Below are 26098 nucleotides of genomic sequence, written 5' to 3' on the forward strand. Positions count from 1 at the left end.
CTACTTTTACTGAGTATTTCCAATGGATCCACACTGGAGTTTATTTCAGAAGCCCTGCTGTAGACAACTCCAACTGACTCCACAAAAGAGCTCTGCTTCATGCATGAACATAAGGCAGAATCCAGCTGTCTACTTACATAGAAAAAAAAAAAAATTGATTTTGTCATGTTCACATAAATGCATTTCAGAAACAATGAGGTACTACAATCTCCTTTATTATTTTAAAAACGGTTTTATTCTGTATATTTAGAAACGTGTAATTTTAATAACTGCAGAGAAAAAAAATCAGCCACACCTGAATAGCTAATAACTCATTAACAGAATGCAGTGGTATATTATCTAAACAGTAGTAGTGCCATTGTGCCGTAATAAATTGTCTATTAGTAAAAAAATACATTTCAGGGCACATAGTACAGCATCCTTATGACAAATTACAGTAGGGATACTTTTCAAGAATTTAATCAAAGTAGAGAATTCCGAGTTATATTCTTTAAATGCAGCACTTTAAAAGGTAACAACTTTGTGCATTTTTAAAAAATGTCCTTGTTCGTGTATTATAGAAATGCTGCTTTATTGCTGCAGATGTCAAAGTTCAAGGCTCAAAAGGTATGAGAATACAAAGATATCCTTAAGAAACTTTGTTTGTTTTTATATATATTTATATATATAAAAAGGTAAAGCTTATAAAAGTTAATTTACAAACCAAGAACAAAAGTGGTATGCACGCATTATATACAAGCGGTCTATAACATCTATAAATTTTCAAATGCATAGCAGAAAACATACCATCATTTTCTTCTGGTTCTCTTCTGGCTGATGAACACAAACAATACTCATTCTCTAAACCAAACTCACAATCCCCCCCCCCCTTTCCCCAGTCTCTCATGATATATTATCAAGATAAGCACAAAAGCCATACAAACTTAATACAGAGAACTATGAGAGCTAAGACTATTAAAAACATGAGGGTAAGGCATCCCTGCTGGTTAATAGGTCTGTAATAATGTGGTTAATTTACAAATCCACAGAGGCAACTGAACCATAGTCATCCCACATGCTTTTCCCCCTCCCCCCTGTTCTCATGACAATGTTTCCATATACAGTTAAGTAGATGTGTTTGCATTAGCCTCTGAGCAGAGGAAAACATCTAAACTGTGCTACCCCAAGATGATTGCCATTTCATTGGCCATGTACACCCAAAGTTATTTAAAAACTAGACCAAAATGTAGTTTTGTGAGTTACAAACACACAGTTGTAAAAATGCAGGCCAAATTCTGTTTTCACCAGTGGAGCACGAACCAAATTCAGTTCCTCTGAATATAATTCCATTGGTACTTTCAGATTTTAAACAATGAAATACTAGTAGTGTCTTTCAAAAAAACAAAACAAAACAAAAAAAAAAGAAACAAACCAAAAAACCACAAAAGAACAACCAAATAAAAGCATACAGAACCTGCAAAACCCCTACCTTGTTCCCACTGTACACTCCCTGCTTGTGGCATGTATTGTGACCATGGTTCAAAGAGTGTACTTGCTAAACCATTGTTAGTTAAAGCAAGATGCTTAAACACCAAGATCCATTATCACTTATAGAACAGTTAATACTTGATAGAGTGGTTCAGTTTATATGTAAGGTCCATCTCAGTTTCACATTATTTACTCAGCCAGCTAACTTAATATTTAGAAGTGGTCAATTAGGACTGAGACACAGTTTGCTCCAACAAGATAGTTTGGATCCCCAGGAAGAGACTTGTTCTGCCAGGTTTTGGGGTCACCTGTGGGAGGAAAACACAATGCTGGTGTTTAGTATCTGCTGTCAAACAGTGTACATCTTGAAACAACCAAGCTTTTGGACAGGAGCTTTTTCTGAATCAACACCTGTTGTTTGGGTTGGTTTGTTTGTTTTTTAAACCCTGCAGTTTGTATGTTAACAAAAAATTAACCCTTTATTTTCTTATAATGTAGGATAGATGAGTTATTCAAAACAGATGCTGTGGCACTCAGCAATTGTTAAATATAAGTCATTCTACTCTACAGCACCAACATAGTGCTTTCCATTTGAGAAGTGTTAACAGTGAATCAGGTATTCGCTGGCTAATCTGGGTAGGATGCATTTGAAGTTTCTTGGAACAGTTCTGAACACAGATGAGTCAAATCAGAAGTTATGTTGTAACTAAACACTATGACATACTGGTAGTTTTATTTTCTATTACGGAAGTTACTGTAGACAGGATTGTAGTAATTTTGCAGCTACATCCAAGTATACTCATTTAAAAGCCTGAAATACTGACATTCTAGAAGGGATTCTAGTTAACTGGTACATACTTAAAAATCTTTACAGCAGATTTTATCTACTCATGGTCGAAGGTCCTGTGTAACATTCTGTTATAAGGGGAAGCCATCAGCTGCCATCTCACCAGACAAAGGGTACACTCCATCTGCACAGTCAATTGTCTCTTTCAACTGGAGAAAGTATTCTTCATTTACCCACCTAAAACCACTACTAAATTCTGCCACTACACAAAAAGTTTCATGATCCCACTACGGGAGAACAGTGAAAAAGGCACTGAAGTTCTTTTAAGCCTTCCAGATAAATGCCAATAAACAGCTTGGCCACAACAGATCTGCCTTGAGAAATGTGCACAAGTTAGAGAATGTAGCCACACAGACTGGAAACACCTGAGAGCTCTGTATTAAATGAGACTGATGTACATTCCATGTAATTTTCTTGAAGAACTCATGAAAACAAAATGAAGTACACAATGCACTGAGTGATGGCAACATCTGATGTAGGGACAAAGAATAGAAGTGGCCTGTGTATAGTTAGAGAATGCAAACAAGTTTGCTGCAACCAGCCAAGACTACTTATTTCAGCCAAGAAACTCAATAATGCTGGAGAATTTTTCATTTTATAGATGCAGGGAATTACGTTCAAAACTCGCATGATCAAATATATTAGGAGAAAGATAAAACAAGACTGTAGGACAAGCAGGTCCTAGTCATGCATGTGAGACAATGGCAGGTTTTTTTCCAACCTGTCCTCCTACATACACAGTAAGGATTAGACTGTCACCAGTGCAACCTCTAGCTGTGGAGAATGTTTTTCCCATACTTACATACAACTGCTTTGGGAAAAAAAAAAATCCTTCAGTATTTTTACTAATACATTCTAATAGGTGTGGCCTCAAAAGGGAACTTTTTTTCCTGGTCAGTTTTAATACCAGAATCATTCAAGCTTTTGAAGGGGTTTAACAGTAAAATATCAATATATGAGGCTTAAATGTGGCAGAAAGGATGTTAGTAAGTGCAAATGAATGTCACTTTTAGGACAGAACATGCATACATTGAGAAAGATGAGGTAGAGCAGACAACTGAAGAGAGGAAAAAACCCAGAATTGCATAAACTGTTATTATAAAGCCACCTCAAAAATCAGAGTCCCATAACCAACTAATTTAGAAAGAGAGAAAACAGTTATTTATTTAAGACACAGTATGGTCTACTTACATATCATAAGACAGAATTGCCTAATTTTAAAGTTTGTCTCAAAAGAGCAATGTTATGATATACATCCCATTTCAGATTAACAGAATGTGGTGTTATATTTACAGTACAGAAAGTGTTAAGGTTTAAATATACACGCCCTTGCTCTCACCCACACATGCTCACACACACACATTCCACTTTGGAAAGGGAGAAAAATGTCTCAGTAACTTCAGTTATTGTTTAGATCATTCGAGTCCTCTCCCTTCACTTCAAGTAAGTTCATGAACAGGTGCTATTAGTTACAAAGGAAGTGTTGTGTCATTTTTGTACATAGTTGTTGTATCTTTTGGGACCCTATCATTTATGAGTCCGTGTTTTAACACTGCCATGTATACACACATTGTTAAATAGATGCATGCAACACATGCATATAATAGCTTATAAAAAACAACTAAAAATTATTGCCATTAATACCTCTAGGTTATTGAATCCCCATCAAGGGGATTGATGCTTTAATCTTTCAAAGCATCAGTGCTTTGGTGTTGACAGTGATAGATACATTAGTGACGGAAGATATGCATACATGGTGGCTTAAATGCTGTATACAGAAGTACATTGTTCAGTCATTACTCAGATCATACGTACACATTAATGGTTTGAACCTTCCACCATAAATTTTGAAGGTAGCTGAATAAAACCTTAAGACTTTTTCCCCAGGTGTGCAAACATTCCTTTTTAAATCTCTGTAACCTCACAGCCATTTCATGAAATTGCTTGAAACTTGCCCAGAATTCTCAATTAGGTTCCTCACTGACAATTTCAGCCAATACATTCTCCCCCTCATCCCAGAAAGCCACAGTGAGGTAAAAATGAACAGGTAAATAAAATTGCAACCTAGTTGCAACTTTCACTATCAACCAGAAACTTCTGGGTAAAAGGCAGTAGAGGAGAAATAGGCAGAAGCAAGCAAGAAAAGTCTTGTGGAAAATCCAGCTACATTAGAATGAATTGTAAATGCTTTTACTGAACACTATAGTTTTCTTAAATGACCCAGTTGTTAGCATCAACTTGCACACATGGAAACAGTTAACAAGCGTTAAATCATGGTCTATGAGCATGCAGATTGTTAAGATTTGCCAGAGTCCTATATGGTTAATTAAGCAACAGACAAACACCAGTTATGTTACAAAGGCCAATCAGAGGTACATAATCATTTCCTCTCAATTTTAGTGCGACTATCATTTCAAGTGTATTCAGCTGTAGCAGTCCTCAAGAAAGAAGACAGAATAGAAAAATACGATAATATTCAATAGACTAGAGATATTACTCTTTTTCTGCTATCATGGTTTTAGCTATGAATTTGCACCATGAGTAAATGTAAGAAAGACATTTGTAATGAAAGTGAAATGGGAGAGTTTGACACAAATACAATGATTGAGTTCTTTATATTACACAGCATCACCTTTAGCCAAATTAACTTAAATTATACGATAGCACCCAAAAGCCCCAAAAGGACAGAGGGAGGACAGCATACCCGACGAGGAGTCGGAGGATTTTAGAGCAAAAGACCAACCATCAGGGGTCATAGACGCACAATGTGGCAGGCGCAGCTCCACTGGCTTCAGGAATTTTAGTCCATGAGGCCCACACATTACCAAGGGGCTAAGAAGTGTTTCACCTATAGTTAAGACAAAGAAAAACCCGTTGCTGATTCTTCTTGAAATTGGTTCAAAGTATTACATAATTACATTGCAGAGCCACTCAGCAACTTTTTTTTTTCTTTTTTAGAGAAAAATACGAACATTTTGACCTGTCAGTAAAGAATGGCACTTAGCAAGACTGTTTCTCATATAGTCTCTTTCAGAGCAGTCAAGTGACTTTTCAATGGAACGTATCACAATCTCAAAATGAAAAAGGATAAACAGTCTGATGATTAAATCATGTTGGGATTTTTTCTTTCCCCCCACTAATTTCTAAGCAAGTGCATCAAAAGAAACAAATCCCTAAATCTGTAAGCAGCCTTGTTCATGCTTCTCTTTGCACTACAGCTGTGATGTTCTGCTTGTGGATTTATGGTGCACTGGTCTGAATAAAGTCTTCAGCAGCTCAATAACCTATGACCCTTATCCTAACAGTCAAAAGGGAAAACATACAAACATAGATCTATTTTTAGTTTAAAACTCCAAATGTTAACACAGGATTATTCAGTTGAGGAACATGCTATATTTGGTTTATAAAGATTCAACGTAACTGCAGATTGCAAGTAATGCTTTAACTGCAAATTTATGAAATTAACCCCTTTATATTCTTGACTTGAGGAAATTGGCAATCTGACAGGTCAGAAAATGCATGTACACTGCTGGACTAATGGTATAAAAAACAGACTTTCTATGAAAAAAGTGCTCAACTAAGACACACTACTCAACCCTTATTAATAAGACAGTCAGGAATATACTTCTACATAAATAAAAGTTAAAATATTTTTTTAAAACCATGAAGCTGTTTTCTTTAGAGAAATTGAAAAAAATTAAAAAGCTGAGTATTTTCAAGTCTTGAAGTAAATTCCGAATATTTAACTCAAGTTAAATTAGTTTAAGTCACGTGCTTTGTAATTCTTTCGGTCCTAATTGTGAGATGAAGTGAAATATATCTACTAAGAATGCCTAGAATAAATCCCTGCACTTTGTGAGGGAATCTACAATTTCAAAGATTCTTAGAAAAAGAATTAGAACTTTCCTTTAGTGCCCTAGGTAAGTTTTAAACCAGTACTTAAGTCTACAAATTAAATATTCCCAAGTTAAAATTCAGGGCCTCTACCTCGCTTATAACTTTCAATATTGAGCAAAATATTGCTTCCCTTGTACTTCTTGTGAGATGTATACTCTGTATCTTCATACAGAAATAGATGTTATATATTGAAGCATATTAATGTATTTTCATATTCTATTTTGCTGCTGTTCGAATATGATTGTATTAAATAACAGAAGAGAGTACAGTGCCAGCTCTTACCTTTCTCTTTGTCCAAAGGTGGAAGTATACTGTTGTCTCTGCAGACTTTGAAATATATTTCTTGCTCTATTCCCTCTGGAATGGCTCCTTGTGGTATAATAATACTAACTCCAGTCTCTATGGAGCTCAATACACCACCATTGCTGTTAAATACACCTCTTGCTGTGGCTACAACAGTGTGTCCATCTTCTTCTTCCTCATCCTCGAGTGCTGAAGGGCTGAATGTAAGACAGAAAGTCTAGCAGTGTTATCAATATTTTCTTCCTGAGTGTCAGTGGCATACTTCCCTCTAACATTTTAGCAGAGCACACCCTGAAGTAGGCTAGCACTGATTTTAAAGAAACAGTAAATGTATCCCACGCTCGATTGTGCGGGACAACTAAGATGAAAGTAGTTCAAAGTTCTGCCATGAGAAGAGATCATCTTCACAAAAAACCCCCACCAAAGCCCACAAACTCTGAAAGAGTTCAGAAAGTAGTTAAAGCAAGAACTTGGACCAGTTGAACCTTGTGTTTTCAAATGCCTACTTCTGGGATTATACAGAAAGAGCTTGCCCCAGCTACACACTTCAGTTTAGTAAAACTAAACGTAATTAACATCTGAAAGCTTCTTCCTCCTCCCAAAACTCCGTTATGACTTCAATACCATAAAGAGTAATAATTCTTATTCAAGCCACACTGAACCCTTCTACTACTCAGATACACACTGAAAACAAAGCCTGTAAAAAAAGAAAAACCTACACATTTTTTCCCAGGCTGCCAGGATATAACTGAAGAGAAACATATAACACTATCGAGTGGCTAGTTTGAGTAGATTTCAGATAAATTTCCAAAGAATTTCACTCAAAGAACCAGTAATTTCAAAATTTCTAGCAGTCTACAAAACCATATAGCATCAAAACATTTCTCGGGTGCTTAAGAACAAATAGGATTCATTCTTCTATTACATTTCTGACTTACTGAAACATCAAGCATGATTTCAAGTCTGGTTCACACATTATTACTTTGAAATCAAAGGATAATAAAACACTGTTCTACAAATATTAGTGAAAAGAATTTAACAAGTCAGCAAACAGCTTAAGATTGTAATACTATCTGCTGCTCTTGGCATAGTTCTTAAAGCATATTAGGCAAGCACAAGCTGCTTTTAAGCAGTTGTTGTTTTGTCTCATAGTAAAAGAGAACCAACACCAAGCTGCTCAAGTGACTTTCTCTTTTTACAAGTATTTTTAAATATCCCTTACACACATGTACCATGAGGGCTCTTCTCTAAGCACATAGAATGAATATAATTTGGTGCAACAGCTATCTTTAGAAATTAATTCCACCTTCTGGAAACAAATTGAGAGGACAAATGATTACTATCTACCAGAAGATTTACAATTACAGCATGAGAAATTGGAAATAAAAGCTATGCCACTTTCTAGTAACAGGATGCAAGATGATACAGGGACATAGGACATACTTTAAGTATCTATCCAAATGCTCTTCAATACCCTTTGGCAAAGTTTTACAATCATAGTATCAATCTTTCAACTTCAACATCAACAGAAATTGGAAGCACAGAGGAAAAAAAAAAAAAAAAAAAGCACCTGTATTTTTCACAGGTTTCACAGATGAACTCTTATAGATGTACTAATGGAAAGAAAAAAGCGGCAACTTACCTTACAGGAATGGCTTTAGGCACAGCATTAACATTATTTGGTTGATATTTAGGCTTGTCAACCTGTACAGCAAAGGTATCCATTCCACTATCAAACTCCGGAGGCTGCGATGAGCTGTGTGCTTTCAAAATTGGTTGAGGAGAATTTGGAGATTTTGATGGCAACTCTGGCTTATGTTGAGCTTCATTTGGCAGGAGATTATGGTTGAATTTAGGGCTTTCAAACTTGCGCTCAAAGGGCCTCGCAGCACTAGTGTAAGGTTTTGTTGTAAAGCGGTTGTAAGAAGGAGTGACTGTTTTCTGAATCTGTTCAGTTCCATTAACAGGGCCTTTGTCAGGGAAGCTTTTCTGAGGATAAAAAGTGGACTGCACAGTGTCCTCTCTAGAGGATCTGAAAATTGCTGGCTTATTCTGAGGTGGAGGAGGGTCAGACACAGAGTTAACTGCAATACAAATAGAAAGACCAGAACTTGTCAGTAACCATCAGAAACTTCTAGTCGCATACACTATGGCATAAAAATACATTTTAGTCCATTCTTAATCTACTATATAAAAAAAATATATATAGGTTCAGCTTAGCGTGCTCAGATTGTCTGTCATATCATTATATTTTATATGTTCAGGCAAGTTACCTAATGTTTCATTAAATAGGTAAGTTAGATACAATGGTATGACCTTTCAATAAAAAGGTTAGACTGATTTACACCATGACAAAAAAAAAAATAGAAAACCAGTATTTAAATACTATCATGCACTTGCACAAACTGGAAAATTCATTTGGACTGGGCAATCTGCTCAATGTGGAAGTGAAAACAACTTTTTCTTCTGTTTTTAGAAGCCTACAACTATTACTCATGCCTAAAGAACTCTGGTCCAAAGCATAGAGAGCTAAATTTTTAAGTACTGGAAACTTTACTTCATCTTTGCTGAGATGACTAAATATGGACGAGAGACAGTTACAGTGACTACTAACACCTGGAATTTACAATTTCAGACAGGATTACCAAATCATTTCACAAAACTCAATCTCACTACAGTAAAAAACTATTTTCACTAATAATTATTCCAAGTTTCAGTTAGAGAACAACATAGTTACCAGTGTAGACGTGCTGAAGCAACCACACAAGCACCTGACAAGTGATACTTGTTACCACGAGACAGGTTAGCTTTCCAGCTGCTCACCTTCAGAAAGCGCAGGCTTGTGATGTGCTGGGAGGGAAAGGACAGGACTATTGATTGACTGAGGTTGTGTATACTGGACTGAAGGAGCAGGAGGAGGAGTTGTAACTTGAGGGACTGGCTCATAGCGTTTTTCACCAACAGGCCTATCCATTGATTCACTGTCAGTTGGTTTCCCCCTGTTGAAATAAAAGAAAAATCAAAAAACATTTGACTGTTTGGTTTCCTCAGGGCTCTGAGCTCCTGCATTCACTGCTATTTTTTTCTTCTATGATCACCTGATTTCCATCTCTTCCTATAAACATTAAAACATGATTTTCTTTAATATCCTGTCTCAAGTATAAAAACATTTATTGATAAGCACAAGAGATTAAGACAACATTGAATCTTTAGAAGAAGATTAGTAACACAAACCATGGCAAACAAAAGGCAGATGACATTTCAGGTGTATTTGCATAACTGCCTAAAAGATCTTTGCTTTTCAATTTCATTTGGGGTAATTACAATGAAAAAGTGTTCTCTAATTTAGCAGGTCTTCAAACTAAAAATATAAATCCACTTTTTTGGGGGGGGTGGGTGGATTGTTTTTGAAAAGCGTAATTAGCCAATAGGACAATGGATTCTAGTACAACTTTTCTAAATACACCCAGTATTTGAACAATGCCATCTTAATTAGAAATGCAATCAGCTTAAGCTTCACTAGCTTTATGTGCATAGTATAGATAACTTAATCTTATTTTCAAAACTTTTTTCTTATATTGGAACTATTTCTCTAAAAGTTTCTTTCAGGAAATGATTGATTTCAAAAATATCCGTAATTTTGGACTACAATATATAGCCCTTAATTTTCAGAATTTGGATGTTTAAAATTTTAAGTGCACATAATGCCTGTGATGAAATGTAACAGTGAGAGGACACCTGAAAACATCCTCACATCAACAACAGTCTTACCACTTGATGTTCCTTTTCAAGTAGTCATAGCTAGTGTAAGAGCCAAGAAATCTAGGTGATGGCAAAGCAAACAGCAATAGAAGAATGAAAGAAAACAGTCATTCTATCTTGAGCATATTATTTCTTCACACTTTTTATGTTAGTCCTAGCAGTTCTCATATAACAAGGTTGTTGAAACAAAGACAAACACTAATTTAACAGTGCTGCTTCTGATAAGACCTTTACTATATGCATATGTAAATGATCACCTACTATATTTAATGAGATTGTCAGTGAATTAGGAGATGGTCAAGATCAAAAATTGACAGATATTGAAAGTAAGAACAAGACTACAGTAAGCCATTTGTTCCTATCTGTACAAAGAAAGTTATTCAATATATTGAAAAAAGTGAACAAAATCTAAATCCCATATTCTAACAATCTCTCACTTATGGTCCAATTTGCATTAATTTCCTCAGTTTTAACATACACAGAACGATGATGGTTTTGTATTGCAGATCATGTACTGAGGGGTACATTCATACCAAATGTTTCTATAGCACTATCATCTCATCCAATAGCAGAGCCCACACTATAAAATGCTTCTGATTGTTTTCAACAATTCCTAAAAGGACATCTTAGAACAACTGTTCATGAATACTAGGAGAGACAGAAAACCTTAAGTATACTGATGACTTTCCCTTGATTTTTAACACTTATCTTGCTTATATGTTGCAAAAAAATACATTTTACATTAGGACAGCGTTCCGTCATCCCTTAACTTTCTGTATGCTCATAGAAATGTAACAGGCAACAATTCTAGACACCAGTCTTGCTGCATCAGAGGAGTATGTTATAAAACTAAGAAAAGGGTTGATCAACTTTTGAAAGTCTGCTTGATGACCACATGAATGTGGAACGTGATGCTCAATGAGCTAAACAGCATCTGTATGTATGTGTCTCTAAAATCAGTGTGGCAAATAAAGATCATGTTGGATCTGCTGTGAAAGTTTCCGTTCCCAATGATTTTATATAAAACCATTCATCCAACAAGAGAAGTTATTACTGCACGCTCACTCACTGTTGTCTTTATTCCAGGTGGGCAGTAGCTGCTTTCTCAGAAAACTGCACACCTGAAACCACTGCTTCCCAGAGGGGATATTAACCAGGGGAGAGAAGCACTACAAAAGCCCACAGAAAAAAAACCCACCACACTCCACACCTAATCAGAACTGGTTGCCAGTTTTCTGAGGAATTAAAAAATGGGGAAGGGTAGTGTATTTTGATGGAGGGAGCAGAAGAGAGAGCTGTGGCAATACAAACACAACCAGCACAAAGTTGTGCTCAATATGAAGCACTTTCTTCTGTCATAGGGCCCTGACCAAAGTTCAGCCACATTGTTCAGAACCTATATGCAATGAAAGTGGTCCGCAACAAAATGCTTGCTTACAACTTGTGAGTGTGTAAAATAAGTTCCTCTAAATTACTGATGTGCTGTTTTCTAAGCTGTTTCCCACTTCATTTTTTGTTACAAAACTGCTACTTTAATTTGAAATGAAACAGAAATGAACCATGAGAACAAACCAGTGGGCAACAAGTTATAAGTCTCAGTGTACAACAGAAAACTTATCAAACTGCATTGCTGATCTTCAGTTCCCATTCAAAAAGCTCCAGTTCTGTAACAGATACGTAAGAGTTCAGCTACAGCAGTTTAAGAAGTGAACACAGGACACTGTTCCTTACTGCCTCCTCAGATGAGGCTGTAACTGATCATGTAAGTATTCTTAACCCTAGCTCAATGCAAAATTTAGATAAGCTACCTCATTCTGCAGCATGCCAAGCTAATGCAGGTAACTACACTGAACCAAGCAGGAACAACTCCACTACTCTCAGCCACAGGGGTAGTAGCCTCAAATTGTTCCAACAAGATGCGTGAAACATGTCTATTTACAAGTTCTACTATTTCCTCACATCAAGAGAAACTATCTCTTATTCTACAGTTAATGGCAACTATAGCATGCAAACAATGGCATTACCCATACAAAGCAGCTTTAGGAATGGCATAAATTTCCTAAATGATGCAAATAACACCCCAACAAATTAAGAGTAGACATTTGTACACACGTAATGGGAAAAACACATAATTTCACAATACTTACTCAGTGGGGAAGAATTTCACATAATTTAACGTTTAACATTAATATTCAAAACTGAAAGAGTTGTAGCTATTGCTCATGAATAAATAAAATGTCCTCTGTACCCATAATACATTATATGGATTATACAGGAGCAAGAGATTGCATAATCTATAGTTCCTGTATCATCCACATTTATTCCTGTTAATTTTTAGAAGAGTTTATTCACAGAATAGCAGCTACCATACAAATTCACTGGAAAAAAAAGATAAATAACAAGTGAGTAACAGGGTACAAACTGGAACCTGGCAAAAGAAGAGTCCTAAATATGAAAGCTTTCTCAAGACAGCAATTGTTTTGCGTTTGCATGCAAAGACACTGCAGTATGGTTCTACAGGTAGCACTGTCCAATTGAGTAGTGTTCTTGTTTATCAATTTCCACTTACTTCCATTAATATTTTAGTCTTTGTCTATTTGCACTGGACTACCCTGGGTAAATTTTCTTTCCCATGTCTGTCCCTTCCTGTTAAGGGTTACATTCTTTCATAAAGAAAAAACACAACACATTTTTGTCCCTTGACATATGAAACTATCCGCCTTAAAAACAATATTCCTCTGTGGCAGTAAGATGTCACCTTCCCCTAAGTACAAGCCCTGAAGTTATACACTAACTCACAATCAAAACAACGCCACGACTGAGCAGCCAAAGAATGGACAGACAGAAGTAGTAGGAGAAAGAAATATGGAACAATCTCTCTCAACTATTAGCTATTCTGCAGCAAAAATTCAATAGTGGTGTGTGTTTCTCATGTTTTTCGGTGCGCGTGACAACACTACAGAGGATAACAAATGTACAACGAAAGCTGACAACACTCTCCATCTGAAGAATTTTACGATCTTCACAATTACTTGATGAAAGATTACATTTCTCCCAAAGCATTACTTGCATTTACGATGGCAACACACTCCATTGCCTACAGATCAAAATGGACAATCTATAGGTAAAATTGTTTTTTGTATGTGGGAATGTAATTCTGACAGCTACTGCAATGCATTATGAGGCCAGCCAAGACTTTTTTTTAGGTCTCTTCCTGTGATGCCCCGATGGCAGGACAGATATGATCCCATCTTTCCATCAGAAGACACAGGGCAAGTGAAAAGGAAGGATAAAGAACATCCTTGACTGAGAATCAGAACTGGTTTAGTTAGATTACTATACGCATTCCTTCCTTAAGATATAAAAAAGTAAAATAAGAAATAGTTACCATATGTAGACTTCTTGATTAGAAAAAAAAAGTGAATCCTTTAAAACCTATCAAGCTTTTGGAAAGATTCCAATATTCTCAGTTCACAGAGGAAGACATTGGAGATGATAGACAATATTACACAAATAAGAACAGGATTCCTAAGTCCTAGCTCAAAATCTTTAAGACAAGCACTGGAACACAGTGTATCAAGTATGTGAAAGACAGCTTGCACATACACTTAGCACTATAAAACTTCAGCAAGCTAGTTTACTATTTCACTCTAAATATCTCATTTACTTTAAGGTTGCCAGATTTTCATCTTGACCCAAGTAGTCCAGATTTCAAGCAACCAAAGCCTTCAAAAATGCCCAACTGTCAGCCTGCATGCAGCAAGCTAAGATAGCTTTTCACAGTAACAACTAGAAACACATTGTTACGGTTTGAATCAAAACAAAATTTGGAAATTTAGGTAACTGTGGAGAGTATTCACAAAGTTTGCATAAGTATCCTCCAATATAGCCTGTTCTTTACCTGAGCTAAATCTGTGCATGAGCTTTCACACAATTTCTGTATCCAAATGTTCCAAATCAAGGAAGCTGAACAATACAGGAAACAGATGCTTCCATCAACAGATTAAATTCTGGCCTCAGCAATATTCCCTAAAGGCTCAGTTTCCTAATGTCAAACATGGCTAACATGTACAAGCCTGTCTACAGAATAAATGCACGCAGAACTGGAATAAACCAAAACCTTTGGTTTGAAAGATGTTTAAGCACTCAGTATTAGTTAGATTAAGGAAATACTTTGTTATGTTTTGTTAGTAAGTGGTAAGCAAAACAAGTAACATGTTGAAAGTCCCAAAACCTTCAAAAATTATTAATTTAATTTACCAAAATAAAAAGCTATGCAGTTACATGTTTTCAAAGTAAAGCTACATCTAAACAGATAAATTGACTTTGTGAATATAAAATTTCAATTAGATACCATGAACCCCTGGAATTCCATTGATAGAGGCAGAATTTCTGTTTTAGTCCTATATGCCTCCCTCTTTTTTCAAATTTAAAAAAAAAAAAGGAAATCCCCCAAACTTACTTAGAATAATTGGTGAAATTCAGCTGATTCTGTGAATGTATTGGTTTAGTGGGCTCAGAATGATGGCTGGCAGGAACCTGTGCAGATGGCTTATTTTCAAAACTCCTGCGATCAAAGTATGAGAGCTGCTTTCGATAATACTCTTCATCTTCTTCAGGATCATAATGATTTGAACGCACAATATCTTCAGGTGGCTTCACTTGAGGTCTCTGTGGTTCTGGGGCCCTAACCAAGAACAATAATATACAGTTGGCTTGCACAGTTGAACAAGCGTAAGTACCTGAATTAAATTCTATTTTATAACCAAGCTAGTAATAAAGCAACCAAAATGTAACTCTTATAATTGCACGCCTTGCCTTTTTAACACGTACTGCATGGAAATCAGATAGCTGTGACACAGCATAAAGAACAGAAACCCTTATTTCCCTTCTACCTTACCTCTTCCTTTTTGTTTTACTTTCCAATTACCTCAATTAAACATAGAAAAAAGTAAGATGGAGATATTGGCTAACTTTCTTCCTCAAAAATGCTGAAAAAACATATTGTGTCCTTTCCCCCCTTCCCAGCAATCATGTCCATGAGAACTGACTTTATGCCCTGCCTTATTATTGACACAGAAATCATACTGACACATTCCAACTCTCCACTCTGCAGTTTCCAATTTGAATGACTAAGATGTGTTTTCTGAATATTCTAATCTTATACTGAAAACTAAATTTATTTAATCAGTTGTGCATCTACCTGTAAGTTGTTTTGTCGTGTTCATACTGGGTTTGAGAAGTTGGTTTTGGACCACTCACAGTTGTGAGTGTAGGCTTAGGTGCTAGTTCTGGAGGCTGTAAAGAAAAGCACAGCATATTCTCTTAGATCCTAACATTCAGAAAAACACAGCACTTTAGGAGTAACGAAACTAAGACTGCCACCCTCCCGTCCCCAACAAAGAAAAACAGAAACACTACTGAAAGATGAATTGGAGGAGTTTTCAGAATGGCAAGATCCCCTTCAGTGTTTTCAGCTTCTGCTTTTAAAACATACTGCAGTTAGGTTGCTAAGAGGCTATTCCACAAGCAGTAAAGCTTTTTTCCAAGACAGTATTTTACTTCTTGCAATGTAGTCTTCATTAGCAAAAACCAGGAATTAAAAAACAAACACTTAAATGACTTACCTTGACACCTGATGTATCACTCGGGTCCTTCATTTTTTCCAAAGATGGCGATCTTCTTCTTTCAAATATCTTAACTCTACTTCGCACAGACTGTGGTTTCATGGCTGGATCTTCTTCTTCCTCTGCTAGAGATGGCGGTGTAGGCAGTGGTTTACTGTTAGAAGGCAAAACTTCTGGTTTGGTTTGTGATGAAGGGGGAGGAGGAAGAGAAACACCTGAAGTGCTATGAGAAGGCTCATATTGTCCAGCTTTAGCATTATAAGCTTGAGGAGGACCTTGTTCATAGGCCCTTATATGTGGATCAAAGTACTGCTTCGGTTCAGGGGATCGAGATATGGCTGACTGGTATGGCTGAGCTTCTTGTTTGTATCTACCATGCGTGTCATATCCAACAGTATGCTGATCTTCGTATCGCACTTGTGGTAAGCTGAAGTTTTTGGGTGCATGCTCATAGCGAGGTCTGCCATCATAGCTCATTGGAGGGGGTTCCTCAAAACGAGGTTGTGCTGGATAATAGCTGCGTTCTGTGCTCTCTTCTATATTTTGTCTGGAATCAAGATCCCTAGGAGGCTGGTTTTCATAAGCTGTTCTTGTTTGGTTGTAGGGCTGTTTTTCATCATAATATGCCCAGTGCTCCTCATATGGAGGCACACGGTCATCATAATGTAGGCGAGGGTCATAACCACGAGAAAATTGATCTACATAGTTTGTAGAATCATACCTATATGTTGACTGTTCATAGTCCCTACTCGGTTGTTTTTCTGCATACTGAGCCTGGGATTCATAGATCAGATTTGGGTCTCTTTCTTGTCTCTGTACTGGGTGATTAATTGCTGGCTGTTTTAAGACATAGCTTTGTCTAGACGCTTCTTCGTTAATATATGGATCCTTTCGGTATACCTGTTTAAAAGAGAGGCATACTTTTCAGTTCAAATGAAGAGTAACTGCAGCTGCATTTGAAATGTAATATTTTAAACAAACCTAAGTTTTAAATATTGGCTTTAATTTTGTTTAAAAGCAGAATAATTTGATGCAGTTGTTTGCAATCACAGGAAGCTGAACTTGGTGATTCAAGAGATCCCTTCCAGTCCTGTTTTTAAGCAAAGACACATAAGTAGATTAAAAGGGAAAGACAAAGGTAATAGTCTCTCACCTTTTGGGTCTGGTGTTGGGTGGGAGGGCATACACACTTTTTTGCAGAGGGTAGGAAAAGTAGAAGTAAATAGATTTACACATTTAAGTTAGTTCTAGCATTGCTGAGGAAGTATATAAAGTCACCCAACAAACTGGATTCATCTTCACATTCAAGGATTTGGCAAGATTTAAAGCATACAAAGATCTAGTGTCTTTGTAGGGGAACAACAGATTTTTCTCAAAGCCTCATTAATAAACAGCACAACATTGACAAGCTAAAAAAAGTCACATGTAAAGTAAAATCAAAATGCAGAATGCAGCCTTATTTTAAAAAATGCCATCTTTTTCAGAAATGAAAAGTATATAGTTTGAAGCCATGCACACAAAACATTAGATGATGCTTAGAAATTCAGATGCACTGTTTTTTTGTAACCTGCATGATCTCTTACAGGAAAAAAAATTAGAAGGAATTGTCCAAATAAGGGCAAAACAAAAAGATCATGTGCTAGCTTGATCTATAGCAGGAAATCAGCGCAACAACGTGGCACAGGTACCTTTGCTGGATCTATATGCGGCGATAAGGATGATGGCTCTTGATCTCTTAGGACTATATGAGCTCCCTCAGTACTTGATGTTCTTAAGGGGCCCGCTTGTGGTTGGTAAGAGTTGTAAGGAGCAGCGGTAGGCTCCTCCAGTCTGACATTAGTTAGGTTTACATTAGCATTTACTGCAGAGGTTGATGAGGTTGCAGGGTTTGATTCAGGCGACTGGGAAAGGTAAGGGACTGCAGGTGAGGCTTCTGCTTTCTGTGAAGTGTTTAAAATATTTTAAATATACCGCTATTGAATCACTGTATGACTTCTTGATTTTTATTAAAATAATTTAAATGATGCTTTGATCAACGCAGCTAGATGTAGAATGAAATGTACTGAAAGTATCATGCACTAGCACTTCCAGAAACTCATCATGTTGAAGATTAAAAAAGTAAAACATTTAATCAAAGTAGAATGGTACTTCAACCACCCTCCTGTCAGAATGAGTCACTAAAACAGGTAGGGCAAGCTGATTCTCCAATTTATTATAACATATTATTGCTGCTGTTGACAGATTTTTGTACGCACTCACAATACTGGTAAGGAGACTATAAACACAGATTTTTTTGTTCAAGAGAACTTGCAACCTGAAGTAAAGGTATAGTGGTCAGTATATAAAATTACTTTCTTACCGGCTGAGAAGTAGTTGCTTTAAATCCTGAAGAATCTATTCTGAGATTTGGCTGTGGCTGAGCTTGAGATGCGTAAGTAGGGTAAGTTTGAGTTTCATGATGCATTCCAGAAGAATCCTCTCTAACAGGTTCAGAAGAACGTGTAATAGCAGATTCAGGAGGAGTCCCAACCTCATCATTCAGAGTTTCATCCAGTTCTTGATCAGTATAAGCACCCCCTTCTGTATCTGTGTCTTCATAATCAGATGTGTGTCTACTGTCTGTGCTGTACATAGAATATTCACTACCAGGAGCTGAGAGGTAAGAAAGGCGGTCATCATGTAAATCAAGGTCATCACTTGTAGCACCATCTGCCTGTGTCAAACAAAATTGTAGTACACATTTATTGAAATACCTTTTAAAGAATGCCCTTTTTCTTGCAATGTAAAGCTAGGAAATTTTTTTGTGATTAATTAAGAACAGAACAAATGGAATGCATCTATCTTGTTCTGAACCACAACAGAAAGTCTAGTAGTTAAAAAAGTTAGTCATATTTCAAATCCAATAGCACAGCAACACTATGAAAATTCAACAATTCTGAATATCACAGGGGAGGAGAAATCAGGTTTCAAACGTTGAAGATGTTAAGCTTACACCTAAAAGCCTCTTCTGCAGTATAGCTCTTTGAATAATTTTACTAAAGGGTCAGATGACTGTCAGTGTAAGGGAGGGGATAGTGCATAGTGTCCACAGACATCAAATTGTTTGGAAAGATATAAAGCTGCACTTTAAAGTGATATTATGATATTGGACTCATTAACTTGAAGGTAGATGTAAGGAGGTGAAAGGAGCTCAATCTGAACAGAAACAGATGATCCAAATATTAAGAAACATACAGCAATAACTGATTCAGCATTTGCTTACTTGTAGTTGGCACTTTGCCTGATATTAGTTCTTCAAGAGGATGGATCTAATGTGCATAGTGTAACATGCAGCTTGAGAAGGCAAGTGGAGTTTAGTGGGGAACATAGAATACCAACTTGCAATTTTGTATCTGTGTTCTCAAAACTGAAAGAACACAGTTCTCAGAAAGGTCAGAAAGAACATGTCACTTGCTTTTATATTAACAAAAAAACAATTCATCAGGCAATCCCAGCCCCTAGTACCAATGCAGCCGAACACCCAGAAGTTCTTTCATGAGAAAGCATCCAGTCCCCACAAAGTCTTCAAAGCAATAATATAACCTCCAGTCGGCAGTGGCAATGGGCAAATGCTCTCACTTACTACACTGCTACATGCACAAGGACAACTGTACAGCCCTCATTAACAGAATAACTGCACTAATATAGTGACAAATCAGTTTTGAGCAGTTCACACAGCCATAAAGCATTACTGCTTTAGATCTTCAAATTATGGTTAAAAATGAGGGGAAAAAAAAAAAAAAAAAAAAAAAAAACATTCCACAACTATCTGCCCGTATCTGTAATGCCAGTAAGAAAGAATGAACAAAAACCCTCTCAAATATAGTTTTGTCATTTCTCCCCAAACATATTATTTCTTACCTTTCCTTCTGAAACCCACACTAGTTGGTTCTGTTGTTGTTGAATTGCTTCCTTTAGAGCTCCATACCATCCTTCGTTCATTGAATTCAAGTTAATGGTAGCTAGAAGTACAGCAGTTAGTTCGACTTATGATTTCTGCAGAATTATGAGAAGGATCTGTACCACCAGTAATAAAAGCAATATAAACTGGTAGGTTAAAACTATGAGATTTAATTAGTAATGTAAATATTAATATTCAAAGCAACCTTAAGGTTAAGGCCTGATGTTGTTTGGGACATTTTATCCCATAGGAAATACTGAGTTAACAGTAGCTTAGAATAAAGTGAGGCTTCAGTTTAGCCAGACTAAAAAAAAAATAAAATTATATCATCTTCGTATTTATTCAAATGCTTGATTTTGGCTGATAATCCTGCAAAGACACCAAATCTATTAGAAATGTCATTTTGATGTTTCGGTTCATTTCACATTTCTGCAGACATGTACAAATGATGCACACATCAATGAACTATTGGTTATTGAACAGGGGAGCCCAAACAAGTCAACAACTGCTTGACTTGGCCCATTTGCAGAAAAATCTGGAGGAAGAAGTTACTCCCATCTCACCTCCCCCTCCCTCTCAGAAATACTGATCCAGTATATCCAATTACTTACTTGTAAAGAGATGGTGATTATTTTTGCGTAGCTTGTGAGCTCTTTCATACAGCTTTCTTGCACTTTTTCGTGATTCTGGGCACAACCTCATTCTCATAGTCTTTACACCCTGCTTAGAATCAGGATTTAGGAACACTACAATAGGATACCACTGGGCATAATTCAGACGGTCCACTGCATTAGGAGTGACATCTAATAAAGCATGTTTGTCCTGTTGTGACAAAAAGCACAGAGGCAAGAAAGTGAATCACTTATATACTAGATTTTAAACATCCTCTACAAATTTATTTTGTATTGCCTTTACAGAGTTCATTGTTTCAAAATATTGATTTAAGTTCTTTTCCTATTTGAATAATAGATTAATGGAAACCAAACCAATTCCAATACCAGGCTACATAGGCATATACATTTTGAACTGTAGGACTGACTGTGTAACTATGAGGTTTTTAATATTTAACTCCCTATTTAAAAAAGGCTCCTCAAAGTAAAGCAGGCATTAAACTAAAAATAAGTTTCCTATTAGTATTCTGCTAATAGGAAAAAAGGATAGATTGAAACACAAGACCTAGTCTCATTACACACCTCCACCTTCCTTTCAAAAAAAAAAAAAAAAAAAAAAGACCAAACCAAACCAAAAAAACCCACCGAAAACCCAATAAAAAACCCCCACCACTCTGAATGCAAGAACTTGGCCAGCTTTCATCCACTGCAAGATTCATCTCAAGCACACAGTATCCCCACTTTCCTGCTAGAATAGCTTCCCCCCTCCCAACTTGGGCATCTGAAAAGCTTACAGTTTGTTTTTAAGTAAGGAAATAAAAAGGTGAGGAATAGAGCCTTGTATCATGAACTAATGTCAAAAGTTTTAAGGATATTAAGGAAATGAGATTGAAGGACCCTTTCCCCCAGTCCTTGCACAAAAAATGATGTGAAATTATTAATTTGTAAATTGGGATGGGAGAAGACTAACAACTCCATAAAGTAACAATTTTTAGCTGTAATGTCACACCATGGCTTTAAGTGAAAGAGGAAACAGCTTAAAACCGCCTTAATGGAGAGAGGACAACACTCCCAGGAACAAAGCCTAGAATTACTTCTAGGCTGCAGCTATTAATATGGAGAAGGAAAGGGGTGGTAAGTATGTTTTTTTTTAATTAAACAATAGAAATACGAGAAAGTTATTTTTTAAGCAAACACACTCATTAATTATTCTACATTTTAAACACCCAACACTTTACTTGATACCAGTTTTTCTCTTCTTGTGTTAGAAGTACAGTGACAATAAAAGACTTACTCTATCAATTATCTGTTTTATAGTGTGAAGACGAATAATGCCAGAACTACGTTGGTCAGTACCAGCATCTCTTGGTTCACTTTCTGGCAAAGAGAACACAGCAAAAATCTGTTGTAAGTTTACAACATATTCTACATTTCCTCATTAAGATAAAACAAACCATTTCATAGCTCAAATTGTCTAATTCAGATTGAAGACAATCCTCCTGCTTCAAAACAATACACAGAAATCTAAAACTAAATTTGAGAAGGCTATAAACAGATCTATTACTTTCACCTTCAGAGAATTATCAGCAACCAAACAGTACAAGAGCTTACAATTAGTCAGTTCCTTTACATTGTCAACATCTTGTTAAACATGTTAACAGCTAAAGTAATAATGTAGAAACAAACAATCTAGCAAAAGGAAGTTGACTATTTCATAACCGCAGAAAAACCTGACCTCGCACTTACTTGCAATTTGAAAGATATCTGGTTCTTCTCTAGCAAGTTTCTCCCGTGCAACATCAGCTATTGGACCAAAAATGGTTACAGGTCTGAGAAACCCAGCTACAATTGAAGGAAACAAAAAAGTCAAAATATATTGATTGCTTAAAACAAATGCAAGATACTCTTAAATACATAAGCTAATACAAAACAAACCACACAAACCTGTTAACCTGCAACAGTAAGAATAAAGCCATACCTTCCCGCAGAACAACTCTTTCATAGGCAGGAAACTTTGTCTGAACAGGTTGGGCAGAAAGATCTTCTCTGCTTTTTCGGAGATTTCTTTTTGAGCTACGCAAACCTCGGAATCTCCAAAAATCCGCTCGATCTCCTCCTGCTGTCTTTGGAAGCGTGTACTGTACACTAGCTAGTTGCTCAGCTCTAAGATGACAACAAATCCCAAAGAGTTATCAAGGAAGTCAGCTTCTGAAGTAATACTTGACTAGCAAGCTTATACTTCCAAAAACCACTACCACCTGCTGAATTACACTTTTGTTGTTTCTGTATTAGGAAGTACAAGATTGAACTACTGAGGCTGATACCACATTTCTAAAGCTTTATATAGCCTTGTCTCTTGTATTGAAAAGAAAGTTTTAGGTTTTTGTGGGCTGTGTAAGAGTCAAAAACAAATCCATAAATCAGATATTTAACTTTAATTTGTTTTAACACTTTGTCACTTTTTCTGACTGAACCAGTTCTATAAACTAGCATCCTGCAGACAGGTCCAATCATTCATTATACAGACGCAGAATTTAAAATTGTAGTTTTAAAACAGCAATTTAAATATTTTAAGATCGTACCTGTTTTTGTTAGGTATGATACCTCTTTCAACTTCCTTATGATTCTTGCCAATCCGAATTGCCAGCCATGAACCCAGTTTGCCATTGTACAGAGTGTCCACCACCCGGAACACTTCACCTTTGTTGAAACTTAGTCCATAAGGAGATTCCTTTTCATATTCAAAATGAGTTCTGATATAGAAAGAATCCCCTACATCAGACTCAACAATGCGACGATAAACTGAAAAAGAAAAAGAAACCCCAAAATATAAAGTGTTAGGTAAGTGATGTCCTAATGCTCACAAGAATTACTCAAAGTAGTGGCTCATCTTAATTCTCCTTGTTTTAAATAAACAATATTACTTCAAGAAGCCTTAATGTCTCAGAGCTGCTCTATTTTAAGCAGCACAACTATTAATAGCAAACTCTACCAACATAAATTCAACTTTCATGGTCAAAAATTTGGTGCTAGTGCAAGCTTAATTCAGCTCCCCTAGAAGGAATGAATCTTACTTGGAAAGAAGTTTGTGTGTGCATGCACATCAGTGTAATCACTCGTTTTCAATGGCATAACTACAACAGACCCCCCTTCTCCCCCCCCACGGTTTAATGCCAATACTTTTGTCAGATGCTAGGGGTTATTTTTGGTGGGGTTTTGGGGGTTGTTTTGTTTTGGGGGTTTTGTTTGTTTGTTTGGGGGAGGTGTGTGTGGGGTGTACTGTTACATTATCAATCTCTAGTCCATTTGTAGTAGTAACCTATCCCAAGGCCAAAAGAACTTCATAGTCTTCATAAGGTGCCAATTTCCTGCAAGCCACAAGTTAGTCGTCATTCGCTATACTTTTTATATTGTCCCACGCAGTCTATTAAATTGCTCCCAATATACAAATACCTACCATCTTTTTTCTTCTGTGCCAAAATGGTTACTTCTTCGCCTTTAGGAAGATCAAGCAAAAAAAGGACAGCTTCTTCTCTGATGATATTTGTGAAGTCTACATTATTTACCTGGTATCAATGAAGTAATCAGTTTGATTTAGCATATGACATTATAACAGAGATTTAACTATACAGTGGGAAATCTAAATTAACTTATTGCTAAGATTTGGGGTTTTTTACTCAGTTTCATACATACACACCAAGTGCATGTATCTCAAGATGTCTCTTGTACCACTTTATTTCTTGATAAAAGTATAGCTTCCAGAATAATAGGTAGCTGTTCATTTAATATTCTTTAGATCCATGTTATGGAGCACCTATAAACATTAGTAACATACAGAGCCCCCTGACAATTTAGTGACCCAACAGTTAAAAAAAACAAACAACTTCATCAACTGAATTAGTCTAAGAAATTGAATGTGAAACTTACTAACCTTCCTAGCAACAGTATAGTAACAGGAGATTTTGCCACTATTAAATCATCTAATAATTACATACAGAAAAAAAAAAACAAACCCCTGTATGAACTACAAAGGCAATATATTCAATATTACAGAAAGAAAACCTACTTTGGTACAACAAAACATTTGTACTGTTACTGTTTTTGACATACCCTGAGAATTTGGTCCCCTTCCTCTAATCCTTCTTTTGCTGCAGGGCTGTCTTCCAGAACACCAGCTACAAATATGCCAACATCATTGCCACCTGCTAGTCGCAAGCCCACACTATCTCCTTTTCTGAATTTTACCAGTTTCATGCTTGGCCTGGAGATTTAGAAAATTTTCCACTTAGAGGTGTAATAGCACAAAATAACCTGGTAAATTTGAGACTGAACACATGCAAAGAACTAATTTGCCTATCATTTCAATTAGAGGATATTAAGCTATACAAACCATTAACTGCTTATGAACTGCACCATTACAACACACATTATCAGCACTTCAAAAAAAACCAAACAAACCCCACTGTATTTACTTGTTTAGTTGGATTTGTCTTACACTCTTACAGTGATTTAAGTGAGGCACTTTGACACTCTCTTCCAAAAACATTCCTCCTTTTAAAGAGCTGTGCTGGCATATAGATCTATTTTGGCTCTAAAGAGATCAAGATGAATTTGAGACAAAACCAAACTAGAATCTATTCTCATTGTACACTATGTCCATAAAGGAGATCCCAGTTGAAGCAGACTCATTTCCACATCATGACTTCACACATTTCTGCAGTGACCTTTATTGCTCTCCAATTATTATGAAAGGAAAAGATTATACCACAGTATCTCTCCTCTCTCTGGAGATGGTGACAGGGCAAGAGGGTTGGGGGTGCTCAGGGAGAGAGAAACACCGCAAATTCTTTTCACCAGTTGATAACTGTAACTGCTCATTTCCATAGAAAATTAACAGACTGAAAAACAGTATATTACACAATGTAAGTGCCAACAAGACTCAGGAATAAACCTAAAGTCTTCATCCTAGTATTTCTGAACGGAAGTGTCAGAACAGTATATTGGACTTCACATCAGACCATTTATACAGGTTATTCATCGCCTTGGATAAAAGCTTAGTTTGCTCAAGGACCAGGCAGATGCAAATAGAGTTTAGAGTTACATTACCGAAGCATTCCATCTTCATGGGTTGAACTGGGTAAAGGACCATCAGAGGGACTGACTGGTAAATCCACATCTGGCTGACCTCCTTGTGCATACACTGGCTTTGGTTCTATTAAAATATCAAAAGATTTCAAATGTCCATTTGGTCATTTAAAGATGAGAAAGTAAAGCTTAACTTTTAATTAAGAGCTTAATGACTTCTTCAGTAGCCTCCTTCTACCCCACTTAAACCCACTTAAAAGTGAAATACTAGAAACTTACAACAGAAGACACTCTCACTGTGCCAAAGCAGTGTAATTACTGGCCTAATTATCACTTCAGCAAAAGTCCCAAAACTTTCTTTGTACTTCATTAAGTACTCTGAACACCGTAAAACTACAAGAACTAGAAGGCTTCATGCTCACAAGACCACTTGCAACCCTGCTGTTTCTCATCTTGATTTATCTGATGTAACTTGTTCATTTTCCATTGGCTCTCTTCACTCAAGAATTCAATTTTTGAAACAAAAATACCACAAACACTTGAACTACTGCTGCATGCC

At 36.5% G+C, this 26098-nt stretch overlaps 1 protein-coding gene across 17 annotated transcripts in view; it reads right to left on the reverse strand.

The window, feature by feature from the left end:
• Positions 1–212: 212 nt before the first annotated feature.
• The window catches only part of TJP1 (tight junction protein 1), a 200086-nt gene continuing 174200 nt past the window's right edge, over positions 213–26098 (reverse strand). For 7 of the 17 annotated variants that reach the window (XM_030016322.2, XM_030016332.1, XM_030016330.1 and 4 more), the window contains 20 exons: positions 25561–25666; positions 24565–24715; positions 23912–24020; positions 23037–23256; positions 22433–22617; positions 22201–22296; positions 21749–21831; positions 20455–20665; positions 19804–19904; positions 18263–18616; positions 17592–17843; positions 15904–16803; positions 15480–15574; positions 14739–14963; positions 10286–10336; positions 9338–9513; positions 8157–8598; positions 6494–6711; positions 5019–5162; positions 213–1775 (listed from right to left, as the gene is read on the reverse strand). In XM_030016322.2, coding sequence (XP_029872182.1) covers positions 1681–1775; positions 5019–5162; positions 6494–6711; positions 8157–8598; positions 9338–9513; positions 10286–10336; positions 14739–14963; positions 15480–15574; positions 15904–16803; positions 17592–17843; positions 18263–18616; positions 19804–19904; positions 20455–20665; positions 21749–21831; positions 22201–22296; positions 22433–22617; positions 23037–23256; positions 23912–24020; positions 24565–24715; positions 25561–25666 — 4214 coding nt within the window. In that variant the 3' untranslated portion in view covers positions 213–1680. The remainder of the gene's footprint in view (positions 1776–5018; positions 5163–6493; positions 6712–8156; positions 8599–9337; positions 9514–10285; positions 10337–14738; positions 14964–15479; positions 15575–15903; positions 16804–17591; positions 17844–18262; positions 18617–19803; positions 19905–20454; positions 20666–21748; positions 21832–22200; positions 22297–22432; positions 22618–23036; positions 23257–23911; positions 24021–24564; positions 24716–25560; positions 25667–26098) is intronic. The other 10 variants (XM_030016325.2, XM_041123306.1, XM_030016326.2 and 7 more) reach the window with 9 other exon arrangements.

Source organism: Aquila chrysaetos, chromosome 5 (genome assembly GCF_900496995.4).
Source record: "Aquila chrysaetos chrysaetos chromosome 5, bAquChr1.4, whole genome shotgun sequence".
Classification (NCBI taxonomy): domain Eukaryota; kingdom Metazoa; phylum Chordata; class Aves; order Accipitriformes; family Accipitridae; genus Aquila; species Aquila chrysaetos.